The sequence below is a fragment of the Tasmannia lanceolata genome, unplaced genomic scaffold, assembly GCF_043159265.1.
Source record: "Tasmannia lanceolata isolate RefF3 unplaced genomic scaffold, GAP_Taslan_0.1 ptg000006l, whole genome shotgun sequence".
NCBI classification, from domain to species: Eukaryota; Viridiplantae; Streptophyta; class Magnoliopsida; order Canellales; family Winteraceae; genus Tasmannia; species Tasmannia lanceolata.
In genome coordinates, this window is record NW_027518683.1 from 9,511,211 (window position 1) to 9,527,395 (window position 16,185).

The window sequence follows — 16,185 nt, forward strand, 5'->3', positions numbered from 1 at the left end:
CAAATCCCTTCCTTTTTTCCAATAAGTTGTTATCTGATGAATATTTTCTTGATGTTTTTTTAATTCCAGGAATTGTAGATGAAGGGCTGATGATTATAAGAAGCTTTGAAAGACCTTACCAGCCTTCACCACCTCCACCTCCGATAGCAGCGCCAAGCAGACCCACCAAGAATTCACAACCCTCAGCTCTATCTCCTCCATTTCCAAGAAGAGATGAAATTAAAGATGAAGGGCTAATGATTATAAGAAGCTTTGAAAGACCTTACCAGCCTTCACCACCTTCACCTCCGATAGCAGCGCCAAACAGACCCATCAAGAATTCACAACCTTCAGGTCTAGGTCTGTCTCCTCCATTTCGAAGAAGAGATGAAATTGAAGATGAAGGGCTAATGATTTTAAGAAGTTTTGAAAGACCTTACCAGCCTTCACCACCTTCACCTCCGATAGCAGCGCCAAACAGACCCGTCAAGAATTCACAACCTTCAGCTCTATCTCCTCCATTTCCAAGAAGAGATGAGATTGAAGATGAAGGGCTAATAATTATAGGAAGCTTGGGAAGATCTTCCTCTCAGTCTCATCCATCTCCAACTAATCCAATAGAAAATAGACTTCTTCCTTCATATTCAGCCTCTTGTTGAGTTCTAATTATCAACTAGTGTTATTTGAGAAGTCTTGAAGGATTGTAACTTCATCTCCATAGACATGGAGGATTCTATTGCGTAGGATATAAGCAAGTATACTATTATAGTGTCTACTGAAGTAGAAACCTTATTTAGTTCTTATGTAGAGTGATTGCAGCATATGTTGGATTAGTGATATAAAATCACTTGGCTATTACTTATTTAAGAAGGGGCATTCTTGGAATGTGTTAAAAGTCTACTAAAGAGGGTTTTATCTTTAGTTGGGTATTATTCTAAGGAAGGGTATTTGGGGCTTTTCTCTACGACTCCGTTCGGTTGCATTCCTTGGTTAGAAAATTGAAGGAAATGGCGTGGCAAAAAGAAAAAGAAAAGAAATTGAAAAGGAAAAATAAAGAAAACAAAGGCATTTAGTTGTTTAGAAAAGGAAAGGAAAATAAACATCATCTCCTCTTCGTTTTTTGTTCTCTGCGCACAAACCCTAAATCCCGAAAACGAGAATGTTGCTTGTGTTGTACAAGCTCTAATGGCTGTACCACCGTCGCACGATCCAACGGAAATCCAACCCACCTCCAAGACCCATATCCTTTGACTGAGCTTGAACAGGATTAGGAATTTAGGATGTTGGGGAGAGATTTTTCCTGAACACCAACCCAATTTTCATTTCTGCTTATAAAACCCTAAACAACTTTTTTGCAGCAACCATTTTTTGCTTATTTTCTGCAAACAGTTCCCTCTACGGCTGTAATGGTTAAAATCCAAAGTTATAGAATAGAGCACAATCTATTTTATCACAGTTGATCTTATCACAGCATATAAGTAGAAACTCTTTATCCCTTCTCACCTCTTTTCTTTTATCTAAAGGCCTCATTTGGATTGCATGAATTTACTGGAAAAGTTTGAAAGGAAAAATATTATTAAAATTTTCTCCTTTTTTTTTAAGACAAGAAGAAATAGAACTTGAACCACCTCGATCTATTCATTTTTAACTAAGAGGGACCTTCAAATTTATGATAATATCCCTCTAAATTAACTATAATTTTTTTCATTTCCCTCTAAACCGTGGAAAGAACAAATTTCCGTAAGAAATGGTTTTCTTGCAATCCAAACGGGCCTAAGCTTAATGATATTCTCATAAGATACGCCAAAATCAACGTGACTGGAGAGAATGCATGGATAATTTACCATCTTGTTCGATTCTAAGAAAAATGCTAAAATGACAAGGGATCGTACTGGGTTAGAAGCTAACTGAAAGAATTCCTAGGATAGCACGTACTTTCAATGCCAAGATCACGGTTCAATTTGAATCCGAACATACATCGGAATATCCTAGCTAGATCCTACTCTCTGTTGACTCAGTTGAGTGCCAAAGTATGACAACGGTGGATAAAGGAAACAATTTCTGATTCACTTCGTATCATGGGCACTTTATAAGACACCAAAAATACTCAATTGTTGAGTAAAATGGTAGTGGGAAGTGAGGAAATTTGTCTCGAGCCGCGTTACTTCTTATCACTTTCCTTAAGACAATATTCTATGCTAACAACGTGAAGAAATTGATGTCACCGGATATCCGTAAATTTGCCTCCAAGATACAATGAAGCCTAAAAATCTACTAAGCACAAACGGAAACAGACTTAAAACACTCAGATTTGGCAAGTCTGTGAATAATAGTTTCTATTTAACTGAGAGAAGAAAATGAAAAGAGATTTTAGATAACTCCAAAAAGGGTGAAAGAGGCTATGGAAATCCCAAAGTATGGGATCCACAAAGGAGTCTCGAATTCTATCACAGATGGAGTGTTTTTGCTCTATTTTATCAGCCTTGCGGTGCCTTTTCAAGTTGAAATAAACCCTTCTCTGGCACATGATCAATATGTGTTGCTAATCTAAGCTTTGAATCGCAGCAAATCGTGATTATATATATGGTCCAGACCGGCTCCTATGGTGATTGGTGCCTGGTGTAAAATCTCGGTCCCCCTCTTAATGGTTATTTCACCGTTGGATCGTGACAGGTCTCCCGCTCCTAGTACAGATCACACTTGATCGGGATTCAATCGTTGGTACGACTGTCGCTATCCTACGGTCCAGATCGCACCCGGTCGAGCATTGACAGCTACCACACGATCCTACAATTTGGATTGCACATTTTAGAGTCTAACCATCGGATCACACCCAGGCATGGTCTTGTGGTCTAAATCACAGCCGCTCAGGATTGATCTCATCCAATCACCACCCTATCGCACCAACCAGTCAAGACCATCACGGATCATGATGAACAGTTAGAACTTATAGGAAAAATTGTAACGCTCTCGATCGTTCCTCACCACAATCGAAATGAGCCACAAAGTACCATCGGCAGCCCTACGTACAATCGACGCTGCACGTGCACGGCCGGTGAGTTGCATCGTCCTATTAGTCCACCATTTGCAAAATGGAGTTAAATTTAAAATAAAAGGAAAAGGTTGATGGATACTTATCAACCCCTCTCTACCCTTCTCACACTTTTAGTCTTATTGCAAACCTTTCGACGACTCTTTCAAAAACACAGAATGTTCTCATGCTTATCTTTGAGCTTATAGAATAGTCAAAGACAAAGTACCCTCTTATGCTGTATTATTATATACTTAACTCAACTCAACAAAACCACCTAGTCATACAAAGGGTTTTCACTCTTTTAATGGTCTGCTGGCTTGAGAAATAGTAATTGGGCCGGTGCTTTGTTTGTATTAGATGTTGCTATTACCAGCGGGGTTTCCGCGAATGTAAGTTGTTTGGCAGCTTTACGTGAATCCATACTAGCTTACTTTACACAGAAGGACTCCATAGTTTATTAGAGGAATTGGATTCGGGAAAAATAATGTTCGGGGTCGGCTAGATGAATCCTTTAGAAAAATTGAATTATTATACCGTCATTGTGTTTATCTTTTGATTAGGCTGTGAGATTGTATTAATAACATTGTAATCTCCATTTAAATTATTTCTCTCGTATGGTGAAACATCGTGTTTTCAGCCATAGATGTAGGCTTTTATGTCAAACAACGTATTTATTATTATTAATTTTGTGCGTAATGGGCGCACCAATTTTTAACAAACATTATTTTATTTAGCAAATATGCAAGAATTGCTTGTGTTTCGTCCTCGTTAAAGTTTCCCTTCATTTTTTAACATATATGCCTTCTAGAATTAGAGTTTTTATATTATGTCCATGCGGTAGGTGTAAATATTTAAAGAGGAATGATAGATACAAGGGAGCCCTTGCATAAAAGGGAGCCAGAAAAGGGCTCTTGATTGGATCCAGGTCATCAAATGTAATTGATTTTACTTTTTCAACCTATTTTAAAATGTAACTGAAAATGACGTGGATCCAATGAAGAGCCCTTCTGCGGCTCTTTATGCAGGGGCTCCCTTGTATCTATCATTGCTCATATTTTAAAAAACAAAGTTATAGTGGGACCCAAATAGTTTAATGATTCAAGCGCCTCAAAAATCATCTCCAATTCTCCATAACTTTATCCTAAACCTCTGATCAGAAAGAACAGCACATTAAAAAAAACCTCTAGAGGGTTAGGATCATCCTATGGAGAATATTCTCGGATCTGCCTCTTTATGTTAGGTGCAAACAATTGAATATTTTGGATTAGGGAATTGATATATTTGCCCCTCTTTTTTACTTGGGACAGCCCCCTCTAGTGTATTTATCAGTTATCACTACTCTTACGCTAGATGTATGTGTGTATGCCATATAAAAATAAAAACTATGGTTAGATAAAGCTTATCCAGCAAACATTACCCTCTTTTTTTAAATTTAATTACGAGACTAGCCCTGCCCTTAAATTAAGCAAAATGGGAAAAAAAAAATGAGAAGCCACATCCAGGCACACCTATATCACATGAGGATGATTCTGATCCTTCATCTAAAGGGCCCCACAATATATGCTAAAACTAGCATGAAAAGCAAAAATCTTAGCCATTCAATTAGAGTACTTGAATGTGGATCATGGCTTAATCATCCATCATTCCAATTATTCATTTTGCATGCCAACCAATGACTTGTTCCGGTTGTCAAATCACGATGAACGGTTTAGATCATGTTGTAGGTGGGTCCTGATTAAGTTTCTTATTCTCTATTTCCTTCAAGCATTTTCGCAAGGGTAGTAGTAGTTTCGTTGTTTTGTGGGAGAAATGGGTGCATTGTGGTAATTAGAAGAGTGTCCAAATAAAGAAAATGGCGTGGTTCTTACTCTAAGAAGGTTAGAGCTAACGGGTGGGAAAAAAACAGGATTATTTTAAGTCACTTCCTTCACCAAACAAAAAGCCCAAGGACAATGATATCATTGTAAAAACCGACACGACAACACAGAGTGGACAGAAAAAAGCTCCCTCTCACTCATTGATTTTCCTTTTCCAAGGGGTTTTCCAAGGAAAACCCATGTGAGAAAAAGTCTCTGGGATCAAGCTTTCCTTCAGATGGAAGCCCCAAATTCAGCTCAGAGAAATATTCAGGAGCCTCTTCAAGGCTTCTCTTCCACCTCTGCTACAAGGGTCTTTTGGAATTCCCGAAGAAGAACCAGTAATTCTCTCTCTCTCTCTCTCTCTCTCTCTCTCTCTCTCTATTTGGTTTGTAATTACTTTTCTCAAATTTTCATGGGTCTTACAATAAAAAAATAGAATAATAAACTCGTGGGTATTAAATAAAATAAATAAATCCTGTTTCAGTACGCCTCTCAAAATTTTCTGACATGAAAATTAATTTGGGTTACGTACTCTAATTTTTTATATTAATAGTTAAATGGGCGTGTATTTCATGTGACAAGGTTGTTTATTTACTAACATGACTTGGGGAATAAATTTCATTTCTCATGGTTCATAGGGTACCATTGTAAGTTAAAGTTCTGTCATTTCTCTTGGCAAAATATGGTGGAATCATATGGTTAGTGTAAACATTTCTCCTTTTTTTTTTTTAACTCGTCAGATCTCATTAGAGTTCTTTTTCTTTTTCTTTTTAAAATCTTCCTCTTCTTTTATCATGCTATTTTTATTTTGATCCTTGTTTTCTATTTCTGTTACACTACGCATGAATTATATTGAATTTTGTTACTAGTTCATTGGTTTTACTTGCTTGAGAAATGACCTGTGATCAATCTCTTTTTCACTGTATTTTCCACAGCCAGTGGCACGAATTTGGACATGACAATGGAGGAAAGTCTCAAAACACCCAACAAAACTGAAGATCCTAGCAGGAATTTGGACAGGGCAAATGAAGAAAGTCTTCAAACACCCAACAAAACTGAGGATCCTCAACTCACAGAGAACCAACAAGATGCATTGTCTCTTCTTTCCGATCGCCGGAAAGCACTCTTCGAGCCATTAGATCCGCCGAAGGACATGAAAAGGAAGCGACCATCAGCTGAAATGTTGCTTCCTCCGCCGGATTTTGACTCAATGTCTTACCCACGAGGATGGCTAATTGGGAAGAAACGCAAACTCGTCAATGTCGATGTTGTAGAGAGCATGCGGCGAATTGCTGTTCAGGAAATGAACAGAAAGGTTTGATACTAACAGCAAACTGAAGACTAATCCCGCCCATAATAATTCCAAACTAAGTTATCCCCTTGATTCTGCTTACAGGACCGAGAAATCGATGGCCTGAACGAGCAGTTGGAAGAGGATGCCCGGTGCCTTGAGCATCTGCAGCTTCAACTTCTGCAGGAACGCAGCAAACGAAACAACGTAGAGAGGGAGAATTTGATGCTTCAGAACCAGATATCAATGCTGATGAATGTGTTGCATGAACAAGATTCTGAAGGAATGGAAGATATGCCTGCAGATGATTCTTGATACTTAAATTCTTTAGAAAATGGTTGGCTATGATGTTATATATCAATGTTAAAAAGTTAGTAATTCTTACTGTTGATATATATTTTAACGTGTTGTATGAACTGCAGAAGATTTACTCTGCAGTCTGCCTGTTTTATAGACAATGCACATGTAATTTGTTCCACTTAATGATATATGCTAGCCATTTGAGCAATGGGCTTAGTGGTTCATTTAAGTTTATGGCATGCACTTCAGTTTATAGCTCCATATTGCCTGGTTCTAGAATTAAAAAATTAAATACACACTACAAAACCTAAATAAAACCCACTTCACAGATGCTCAAAGGTGTGATGAACATTGCTTCTTAAAAGGGCATGCATACACAAGCTCCAATACAGTAAATTTCCATACCCAACCCCCAATTCTCTAGATGAAATTTGGTCAGGATCCGTCATCAGTAAACTTCTGGAACCTGACACTTACAAGCTACTAAACAAACATGAAATTGTGCCATTCATGATGTAGAGTAGGAAAGGCAAAAAAAATGAAATTTACATACTATTTCTACATAGACCCTGACCAAAAGAGGTTGATGGAAGCTATCTGGCTTGCTTATCAATATCTTCTGAGAAATTGAACAAGAACTGTGGCAGCGATGCTATGCGAGGAAGATGAAGCAGAAGATCCCCGATGGATTCGTTTCGTGACATGGCTGGAGGCTGCTTGCACCCAGAGAGATCACTAAACTCCCACTTGGATGCCTGAATGTCTCCCACTCCCTTATCGTCACACATAGAATTAAGGTGATCATTTGTACCATCTTCTACGCCAAGGCCATTCACTTCAGTTTTTAGCTGCAAATTCTGAACTGTGGGAGCATCTTTCTGAAGCAAGCAGCAGAGAGAGTTGACCCTCGACATGAGGGATTGTGACATGGTGGATTGTTCATCAGAGGGCAATGTTAACTGAGAATCGCTAAGTAGGTATTGGGTTATCTCATCCAGCATGTCTTTGCCCCTTGACGTATCACAGGAGAAAAGTGAATTGCCGGAAGTCATCTGCTCGGAAATGCAATGTCCAATGTGGTTCACCAAATCGCTCATAGACATGGATGCATGAAGTGCCGGCACTTCGATCTGATCCCAATAACCCGGCTCTTTCAGCTCCTCCATTTCGCTGTTTCCATTTTCTTCGATGGCTCGGGAGTCCATCACTGAGACAGGAACTTAAATTAGAAACAATGTAAATGCAGAGGCACAAGTAATTAATGGACTGATTGTTCAATCCAGCATCACAAAATGTAAAAGTTTTTTTTTTTTTTTTTTTAAAAAAAATTATTTAGTGATTGATTGGTCGATCCGCCATTACACAATCATAAATGACGGTTTAATAAAGGAAGAATGTCCTCATTTGAAAATGATGGAGATTTATGATATTTCACAACCCAGAGAGACACAGTATAATTTTATGAACACAAACAAATATACTCCAACTTTTGTTAACTGTGTTCATCTGGTGGGTCGAGCTAAGGTTTAAGGAAATCAAAACCATAAGCTTTCCTATCCAGAGGTAGTTCGAAGTTCGAACCAGCATAGTAAGATCAACAGATATTTATGGTAACCCATAGAAACCATAGTAATTTTATGAACTGATCAACAAAAGTACTTCCAACTTTTCCTAACAGCTTTTAATTTTTTTTCATCAGATCAAGTTTTAGACAAGGAATTTGACACATGTACCAAACAGGACAAAGTAAAACTTGTGTAATCAGAGAACAAAGCCCACTTGCGCATGCAATGGCCCCAAGCTCCCTTGAGGACAAAGCATACATTTAGGTATGCCTGGAACTTCCGGGAGAGTTCCTTGGGGTTGTTGATTGGATGCAATGGTTTATAAAATGATAAACTATGGCTAACATAAAAGGTGAACAAAATAGGAAAAGTTTTACCCACTATACAGAAATACACCATATTTAGTAAAAGAAATATATTCTGAAAACCAACATAACAAAATAGAGCGCCCAGGACTCCTTACGGAAGATAGAATCTGGGAGTAATATAATAAAATATCTAGTAGAAAGAAATATAGAAAGAGGGCGCATGAGGTCATGGTAGTAAATAAACAATAATTAGAGCAAAGGAGTTTATAAAGTGATAAGCTATGGCTAGAGTGAGAAGCTCCCAAAGTGGGAGCAGCACCCGCGCATAAAGTGTTGGTAGTACCAAGATGCAGCATGCATGTCAAATATAGGGTGTCCGACAAGGGGTAACCCTTCAGAAAATGAAGCATTCTTGTTATATTGGTATTTCTAGGTATCCGGCAATTATAAACGAGTTCTTTAGGGATCAGAAATATCAGCAACATTTGGTAGTTCCCGAACATACCTGAACTTGGTGAAGGAGTTCCCCTGGTCATTGCGTCTGGTGCTCTGCTGACAGGGTTCCGTATTTCACTCATGGAGGAAGATGATTGAGCAGCACATGGAGATCCTCCATCCAGGAAACCTGAGAAGGTGGATACATAATCACTCTTCAAATGATCAAAGTCATTGCATTTGGATTCGTCTTGGTCCTCAAATATAGAACCTCTTGATTCGAAGTATGGCGAATCCAAAACTATATCTGGTTGTTGGCTAAGCAAGTTCAAATGAGGATCACACTGGATGAGCTTTTCAAAATGCCTGTTTAACAGGCCTTGTGGGCACTGTAGAAAATGTCTCCTACACACACCAAGACAAGAATCATATAGCTGCTAAAGATGCTGAAACAAGATATTTAATATCATACACAAAATTTGCCAAGGCAACAAGGAAATTTGGATTTTCTGAAAATTATACTCGGGTAAGTGGTGCAAGCAAAGATGGTTTCTCAGGCCACACAACTTAGCCACCATTGGAAACATTCAACCGACAGAATAGAAAGAGGGCATCATACAGGGAGGATTAAGTGACATTACCATGACATCATGCTGCCATTGGTCATCAGCAGTCCATTTGATCTCAAGTTCGGGAGGCATTGCCACTTCATTGTTTACAGGTTGTGGTGATTTTTAGACGTGCAGTCCAAATTGGAGCTCCATAGGGGGTAGAGGAACATAACTGGTATTTCACTTTTGAAGGAGTCATATGTTATGGTTTAATTTCAGCAGCATGTCATTTAAGATTATGACTAGGGTAGGAATATAATTAGTAATTCACTATTTCTAGCAATCTTAGCAATAATTTGGTTTCAGCTATTATTTCTTTCATATGAGGAGTTGGTTTTGTAATTTTGTATTAGAATAGGAGTTTAGTTGACTCTGTGTCTAGTCTATGAGTCTAGAAAGGACAAATTCCACATGTTATTAAGTATTTTTCTGAATTTCAGAAATAATTTTGTATTATTTCTTTCTTACTGTTTGAGCTTTACTTTGTTGCACAAACAGTTAAGTTCATGTTCTTCTCTTATTATTGTCTTCTTCTTTGCATTGTAATTTTGCTGGAAAATTTTGTTATTCTTTGAGCTGCATCAGTAAGTTGCATACCAAAGTGAGGAGTGTGTGGTTCAAATTATTGTAGCCCTCAATTGTATTTCATGTATATTTTTTCGGGAAAAGTTTTTCGAAAGGGACAAAGCAAAAGCACCCAAAACATTAAAGCGAATGTATTTCCAAGTAGCATATAAAAGAAAAGATTAGGCTGAAAGACTAAACACCAATCATTAGATAACACATCATTTTCACCTTCATTTTCTTCTTACAAACTACACGATACCAGCTCCTCAAGCAGAACTGCATAACTACATAACTGCATAAAGCTAAGACATGGATATGAACTTCTCTCGTGTTATTTCATTTAAAAAAAAAAAATGAACTTCCCCATTAGCGAACCATTAGCTTGTTATGTGTATCCTTCTTTTTTGTGTGTTATTTTGTAAATCATTTGCTACAATATTATTAGTTCTGACTTATGATCAATGTTTCAAAACTCAGACTCAGACCAGAGCTTAGCCACTCTAAAAAGGAGTTGACTTGAACACGTAAATGATTGAACTCGGCCACAGTAAAGAGAGTTGACTCAGGCGAGTCAAAGGAGTTTTGATCTACTTGGTATGGCAAAACTCCGACTTGGACGAGAAATCAGCCAAGGTAAAAGGGAGTCGACTGGGGGGCCAAGTCGATGATTGATGCAGGGAGTTTTAAAACTGGTTCCTATTTCTATACTTTGGATTGTTACTCCACTTTCTCTGGATCATTTTTTTTATTGCAGACCATATTTTCACTAATTTTGGTGATTTTTATTGCATAAGCCCATTTTGGGACTTCTGCTACTTATTTATAATTCAACTCATAATTGTTTGAAGAGAAGTAGCTACAAGTTTCTCATGGATATGACTCAGGTTCCCTAAGCTTTACTGGCATTTCACAAGTATCTCATGGATATTTAAAAAAAAAAAAACCACTAAAAACAAACTGTTCAGTTTCAGGAACACCGTCCCCAAAATGCCTTTCCCAAGGCCTTATATCATCTTTGGAAATGTCAGCCATTATGTTATATCTCACTTCTCAAACATTATTCACAAAGTCCTAATTTTTTCTAACACATGCGCGCGAGGCGGGGAGGGGTCACCATTACAGAATCGAGAGCCTGAGCCAGAAATAAACACAAGGAAAGCTTGATGCCAAGGTTTGCAGTCACCCAATAGCTCCATATCTAGCAACTATACAACTTATTAGCACTATCAAAGCAGTTTATCCCCCAAACTCATTGCATGGGCTATATGAACCATATACAACACCCAAGCTACTGTAGATATTGTTACTGATGAGGGAAACAATTAAACATGCCAAACACATTCTATAAAAAGTTTGAAAGCATCCCAATAAAATGACCACCATAGTAAACCACTGAGATTAATCATACAAGAACACTCATCTTGATGCTTAGCTTATAAACGTTGGAGACAACCAGTATGAGTGGGTCTCAGTTACCTGTGTATGCTTGCTTGTCCACCGGTAAAATCCGAAGTTGCCTGCCATAAGGTATGCTTCCTAGGCTGTGGGTTGGTCTCCCTAAAGAAAAGAGGATGTCTGGCCAACTAAACGGAAACAAGCAGACAAGATTTTCAGAACAGACAATATCAATAAAGCAACTCATTGTGCATGGATAAAGGTAATTGAACTCACTACTATGTCCAAGGTCCCAACCCCATTTTCGGGACAATCTGCCTTCAGTGCTGTGATATCCGACCACTGGATCTCTATCTTGCTCTTTAGACCACCATCAAGAACTTCCCACACAAGTTTATGCTTGGCATAATAGCACTTTGCCACCAAATCACCTTCATACCTTGATACACACTGTTTACCAAAAGACAAAGTTGATCAGATTCTGTACACATACCAAAATTAAATGGCAAGAAAATGAACTAAAAAAGAAACACTGCACATAAAAAAAGAACTTATAGCCATTAAAAAAAAGAACTTAAATAACTAAACGACGGTGAATGTGAAGGAAAAAGCAAAACCTATGATTTGTGGACACTGGGACACGAGTGTGGCATGTCGACACGGACACGGAGTGTTGGACACGGCAAGCCCCCAAAATTTAGAAACAGGGACACAGCTAAAATAGAAAGTATAAATGATCATGATACGTGGATACAGATTCATCATTCAAGAGTCCAGTTTCGACATGGATACGGGTTGTCTAACATGGCAACATCTAAAAATCTAGAAATGGTGACACGCATATACATATAATATTACTGATTACTATCTTAATGTGTACAATATAAATGTGGTATTCATTTAACAAACTAATAAATCTTAGAATCTGCTGCGTGGATTCTTTGCCCCCTGTGCTGAATCCGTGTTGACATGTCTCCACACCCGAATCCAACATGGATTCAGGTGGGACACACCTGGATTCTTGTCGTAGGCGTGTCCTGCATGAATCCTGTTTTTCAGACAAATCCGACTGATCATTGTCTCTTTTAAAATGCGAATCCGGTATTTTTTTCCCTTTAAACATGTTTCCTTCTTAACTTTTTTTATTATATGAAAGCACAACATGTACTCTTTTAATAAAAACGCCTCGACCCTAGAACATCCCCCCCCCCCCCACGCCGGTGCTTCTTCTTCGACATTCTTAATAAAAACTCCAAGGCCTCAACCCTTCGTCCTCAAAGTTTTCATCAATCAATATACATATACATAATATAATATATATAGGTTGCAGAAAATATATATTTAAAGTTCTATTTTATTTAAAAATTACCGAACCCACGAATCCTACTTTTAGGATTTGCCGAATCCGACACCTCGAATCTGTGTTGGATCCCGACATGCGAATCCGAATCCATGCAACACAGCTTATAATTAATCAACTATAATCTAAAACAAACATGAGATAATCAAATAATAATGTATTCATCAATTTAATCTAGTTCTCTCCTGTCTCCAATATACAACGAGAAAGGAAGACCTATATGATACAATGAATATGGTATCTGGACAAGAGTTTGTTTATAAGAGGGGATATAACAACAAATATTAGTTAAAGAAGAGCTAAAATAAGAGTTTATAATACATGAAGAATTAATAATAAAAGAGGTTTAACTAGATTATTTAACAATATTTTGAAGACTAAGAAGATGCCTGATGAGTGGAGAAAGAGTACATTAGTGCCTCTTTATAAGAATAAAGGGGATATCCATAATTGCACCAATTATCGAGGAATTAAGCTAATGAGTCACACCATGAAGCTTTGGAAGGGTAATTGAGCATAGACTAAGAAAAAAGAATAAGGTGTCAGAAAATTAGTTTGGCTTCATGCCCGGACGATCGACTATGGAAGCTATCTTCTTGATAAGGCAGTTAATTGAGAGATTTAGAGAAAATAAAAAGGACCTCATATAGTTTTCATTGATTTGGAGAAAGCGTATGATAGGGTTCCCAGGAGTTTTATGTGGTGGGTCCTTGAAAGGAAAAAGTGCCTACTAAATATGTTGATATGATTAAGGATATGTACGATGGAGCAGTAACTAGTGTCGAAACTATGGATGGCACGTCTAGTGAGTTTCCAATTACAATAGGACTGCAACAAGGGTCAGATGAACTTACGGAGGGTATGCAGGACGACATGACGTGGTGTATGTTACTTGCAGATGACATAGTATTAACTGACGAAACCAAAGTAAGAGTTAATGCTACGTTAGAGTTATGGAGAACTACTTTGGAATCCAAAGGTTTTAGACTGAGTAAGACTAAGACAGAGTATATGGAGTGAAACTTTAGTAATGTAAGGAGGCGGGGTGAGGATGTAGTAAATAGGACTGGTCAAGAGGTACCTAAGAGGGATATCTTTCGCTATCTTGGTTCAATCCTATATAACGAAGGAGAGATTGAAGAGGATGTTAACCACAGAATAAGAGCAGGTTGGTTGAAGTGGAAGCATGCTTCAGGGGTTCTATGCGATCGTAAAATACCTACCAAATTGAAGGAAAAGTATTATAAGACAACTGTGAGCCATGCTGTACAGCTCAGAATATTGGGCCACCAAGAAGCAGCATGTGCATAAGATGAGTGTAATGGAGATGCGAATGCTTAGATGGATGTGTGGCTATACAAGGTTAGATCGAATTAAAAATGAAGACATCTGTAAAAAGGTGGGGGTGGCATCAATTGAGGAGAATATGAGAGCTCTGCTTAAGATGGTTTTGGCAAATCCAACGTAGGCCTTTGGATATTCTAGTGAGAAGAAGTGACTCGTGCTAAGTTGACGGAGTAAAAAGAGGTAGGAATAGACCAAAAACAACTAGGCTAGAAACAGTGAGGAAAGACTTGAGGGCTAAGAACATAACAGAGAACATGACCTTTGATAGGATAGAATGGAAGAAAATGATCCATGAAGACGAACCCAACTAGTGTCAGGATTAGACTTAGTCAATTTGAGCAAGATAGATCCTTTCACCTTCTTCATGAAAATTTTCTAAAGGATTCATTAGCCGACCCCAACTAGTTTGGGACAAAGGCTTAGTTGAGTCGAGTTGACTTGAGTTGAGAATAATAAAAGAGGTATACACAATATTCAATAATAAAACATACTATCACACTTGACACGGTACAAAAACATGTCCACACACCCACATTGAGTCTAACACTTCAAGCAGTACATTTGAAAGTGTCCAAAGGTGTGTTGACGAGTGTGGAAACGCATATCGTGTCGGTCACAGCAAGACACGAGTGTCGACAATAAACTCAAAGTGACTAAATCACAGAGCAAAACAAAAGAGAACGAATGGAAAAAATCAACAAAATATATGATTCACATCAGCATACATTCCTGCTGTAATCAAGCCAGCAATCAAAATCAAATCCTATTACCTCCCAAGTCCCAATCCTTAAAAGTGAAGCAGGGAAGTTGGAAGCTTTCAGCTTGTCAGAAGTAACTGAAAGATTACTGCATTTAACATCCTTTTCCCTCATGTCAATATTTTCACCATTTCCAACTCCCATTGTAGCAGCATTCCCTTGAGAAAGCCTCATTTGAATTAAATCCACCAGTGATGGGTTCTTCCTCAAACGTAAACCCAATGGGCTAGGTTCATCAAGTGGATTATAATTTGTAGCCTGGGGTGGAATATGGCTACTCCCTGTGTTCCAATGCTGTAAATAATACAAAGTAATGAAGCAAAAAAATCAATAATGTAAAAGTGAAGAAAAAGAAGTGAGAACAGAATATTACAGCTGTTTTGAATAGAGAATTGGTACAGAGTCCATTTTCTGTGTGGGAAAAAATTACAAGCTATACCCTAAAGATTCAAACCCTAGAAGAAAAAAAAAAACAAGTAAAAAGAAATACACAGAAAACTCAGAGGATTGAAAATCCCCAAAATCCTTCGTCCCACGAAACTGAAAGACGCAATGAAAAACGACTTTTTTCAAACACTAACAAATCTCAAAACGAAGAAGAGCATTATAAGAACAATGAACTAGAAAACAGTAAATCTCACCTGGTAGAAAGGCGTTAGGAACTTGGATTTCTTGTGGAGCGGTCCGTGTTCTTCATCCAGAGGATCCTCGATCTCTAACTTCACCCCGAACTTGCCCGGAGATGCAGAATCCGGCGGGAGATTGCCGGAATTTACGAGCTGAACCATCAAAATCTGAACAAGGAAGAATCAAAAGAACTAGATTCTGAAAAGGGGGGGAAAACCCTAACCCTAACCCTAGGAAGAGTCTGTTGATGAGGCTGCCAAGATTCTGAAGAAAGCAAACCCTCGTTTGGCTTCTGGGGAAAACAAAACGACGGAAATGGATATGATTTTATAGGGAGGCATCTGGAGAGATGCAAAATCCATTTTGAGTTTTGACTAAACGCACGTGCGAGTACACTTGGCGTGAGCTGGCTTCATACGTGGCTTTCGCTCACAAAGACATGGATAATTTGGGCGGAATTCACTAGACTAGATTATCTGCATTAATAAAATTGAAGTTACGAAAATACCCCTTCAGATGGATAATTGGATCTCATATATCGGAAATTTTGAGTCCCAAATGTTAGTTTACGGGTAGCTATTAAATATGAATTTCTTTACAGCCATTAACTCTCACTATTTTTACCTCATGAAGTTTAGTGATATAAGCACGTATTTTTCACATGAAAAATATTTGCGTGTTTTAATAAGGATATTGATATTTGCACTATCATGTTTTGATACTGAAACAAACTCACCTGGTCTTTTATT

The 16,185-nt window shown here is 38.0% G+C and overlaps 2 protein-coding genes across 5 annotated transcripts; one reads left to right on the forward strand and one right to left on the reverse strand.

Annotated features, from left to right (window-relative positions):
- Window positions 1-4,957: 4,957 nt before the first annotated feature.
- On the forward strand, window positions 4,958-6,671 carry LOC143879598 (protein HEADING DATE REPRESSOR 1-like). 2 transcript variants are annotated; one of them, XM_077382059.1, is made up of 3 exons: window positions 4,958-5,210; window positions 5,808-6,187; window positions 6,269-6,671. In XM_077382059.1, exons 1-3 carry the CDS (start codon window positions 5,108-5,110, stop codon window positions 6,476-6,478), a joined length of 693 nt encoding a protein of 230 aa, XP_077238174.1. In that variant the 5' UTR covers window positions 4,958-5,107; the 3' UTR covers window positions 6,479-6,671. The 2 variants fall into 2 exon arrangements, with proteins under 2 accessions (XP_077238174.1, XP_077238175.1); XM_077382060.1 differs by lacking the exon at window positions 4,958-5,210 and adding an exon at window positions 5,414-5,570.
- Window positions 6,672-6,791: 120 nt separating this feature from the next.
- Window positions 6,792-15,747, reverse strand: LOC143879597 (uncharacterized). 3 transcript variants are annotated; one of them, XM_077382057.1, is made up of 7 exons: window positions 15,451-15,746; window positions 14,822-15,103; window positions 11,621-11,794; window positions 11,426-11,532; window positions 9,043-9,176; window positions 8,842-8,961; window positions 6,792-7,670 (listed from the first exon to the last, which is right to left on the reverse strand). In XM_077382057.1, exons 1-7 carry the CDS (start codon window positions 15,595-15,597, stop codon window positions 7,057-7,059), a joined length of 1,578 nt encoding a protein of 525 aa, XP_077238172.1. In that variant the 5' UTR covers window positions 15,598-15,746; the 3' UTR covers window positions 6,792-7,056. The 3 variants fall into 3 exon arrangements, with proteins under 3 accessions (XP_077238172.1, XP_077238171.1, XP_077238173.1); XM_077382056.1 differs by having other exon boundaries at window positions 8,842-9,176; XM_077382058.1 differs by lacking the exon at window positions 14,822-15,103 and having other exon boundaries at window positions 8,842-9,176; window positions 15,451-15,747.
- Window positions 15,748-16,185: the final 438 nt, after the last annotated feature.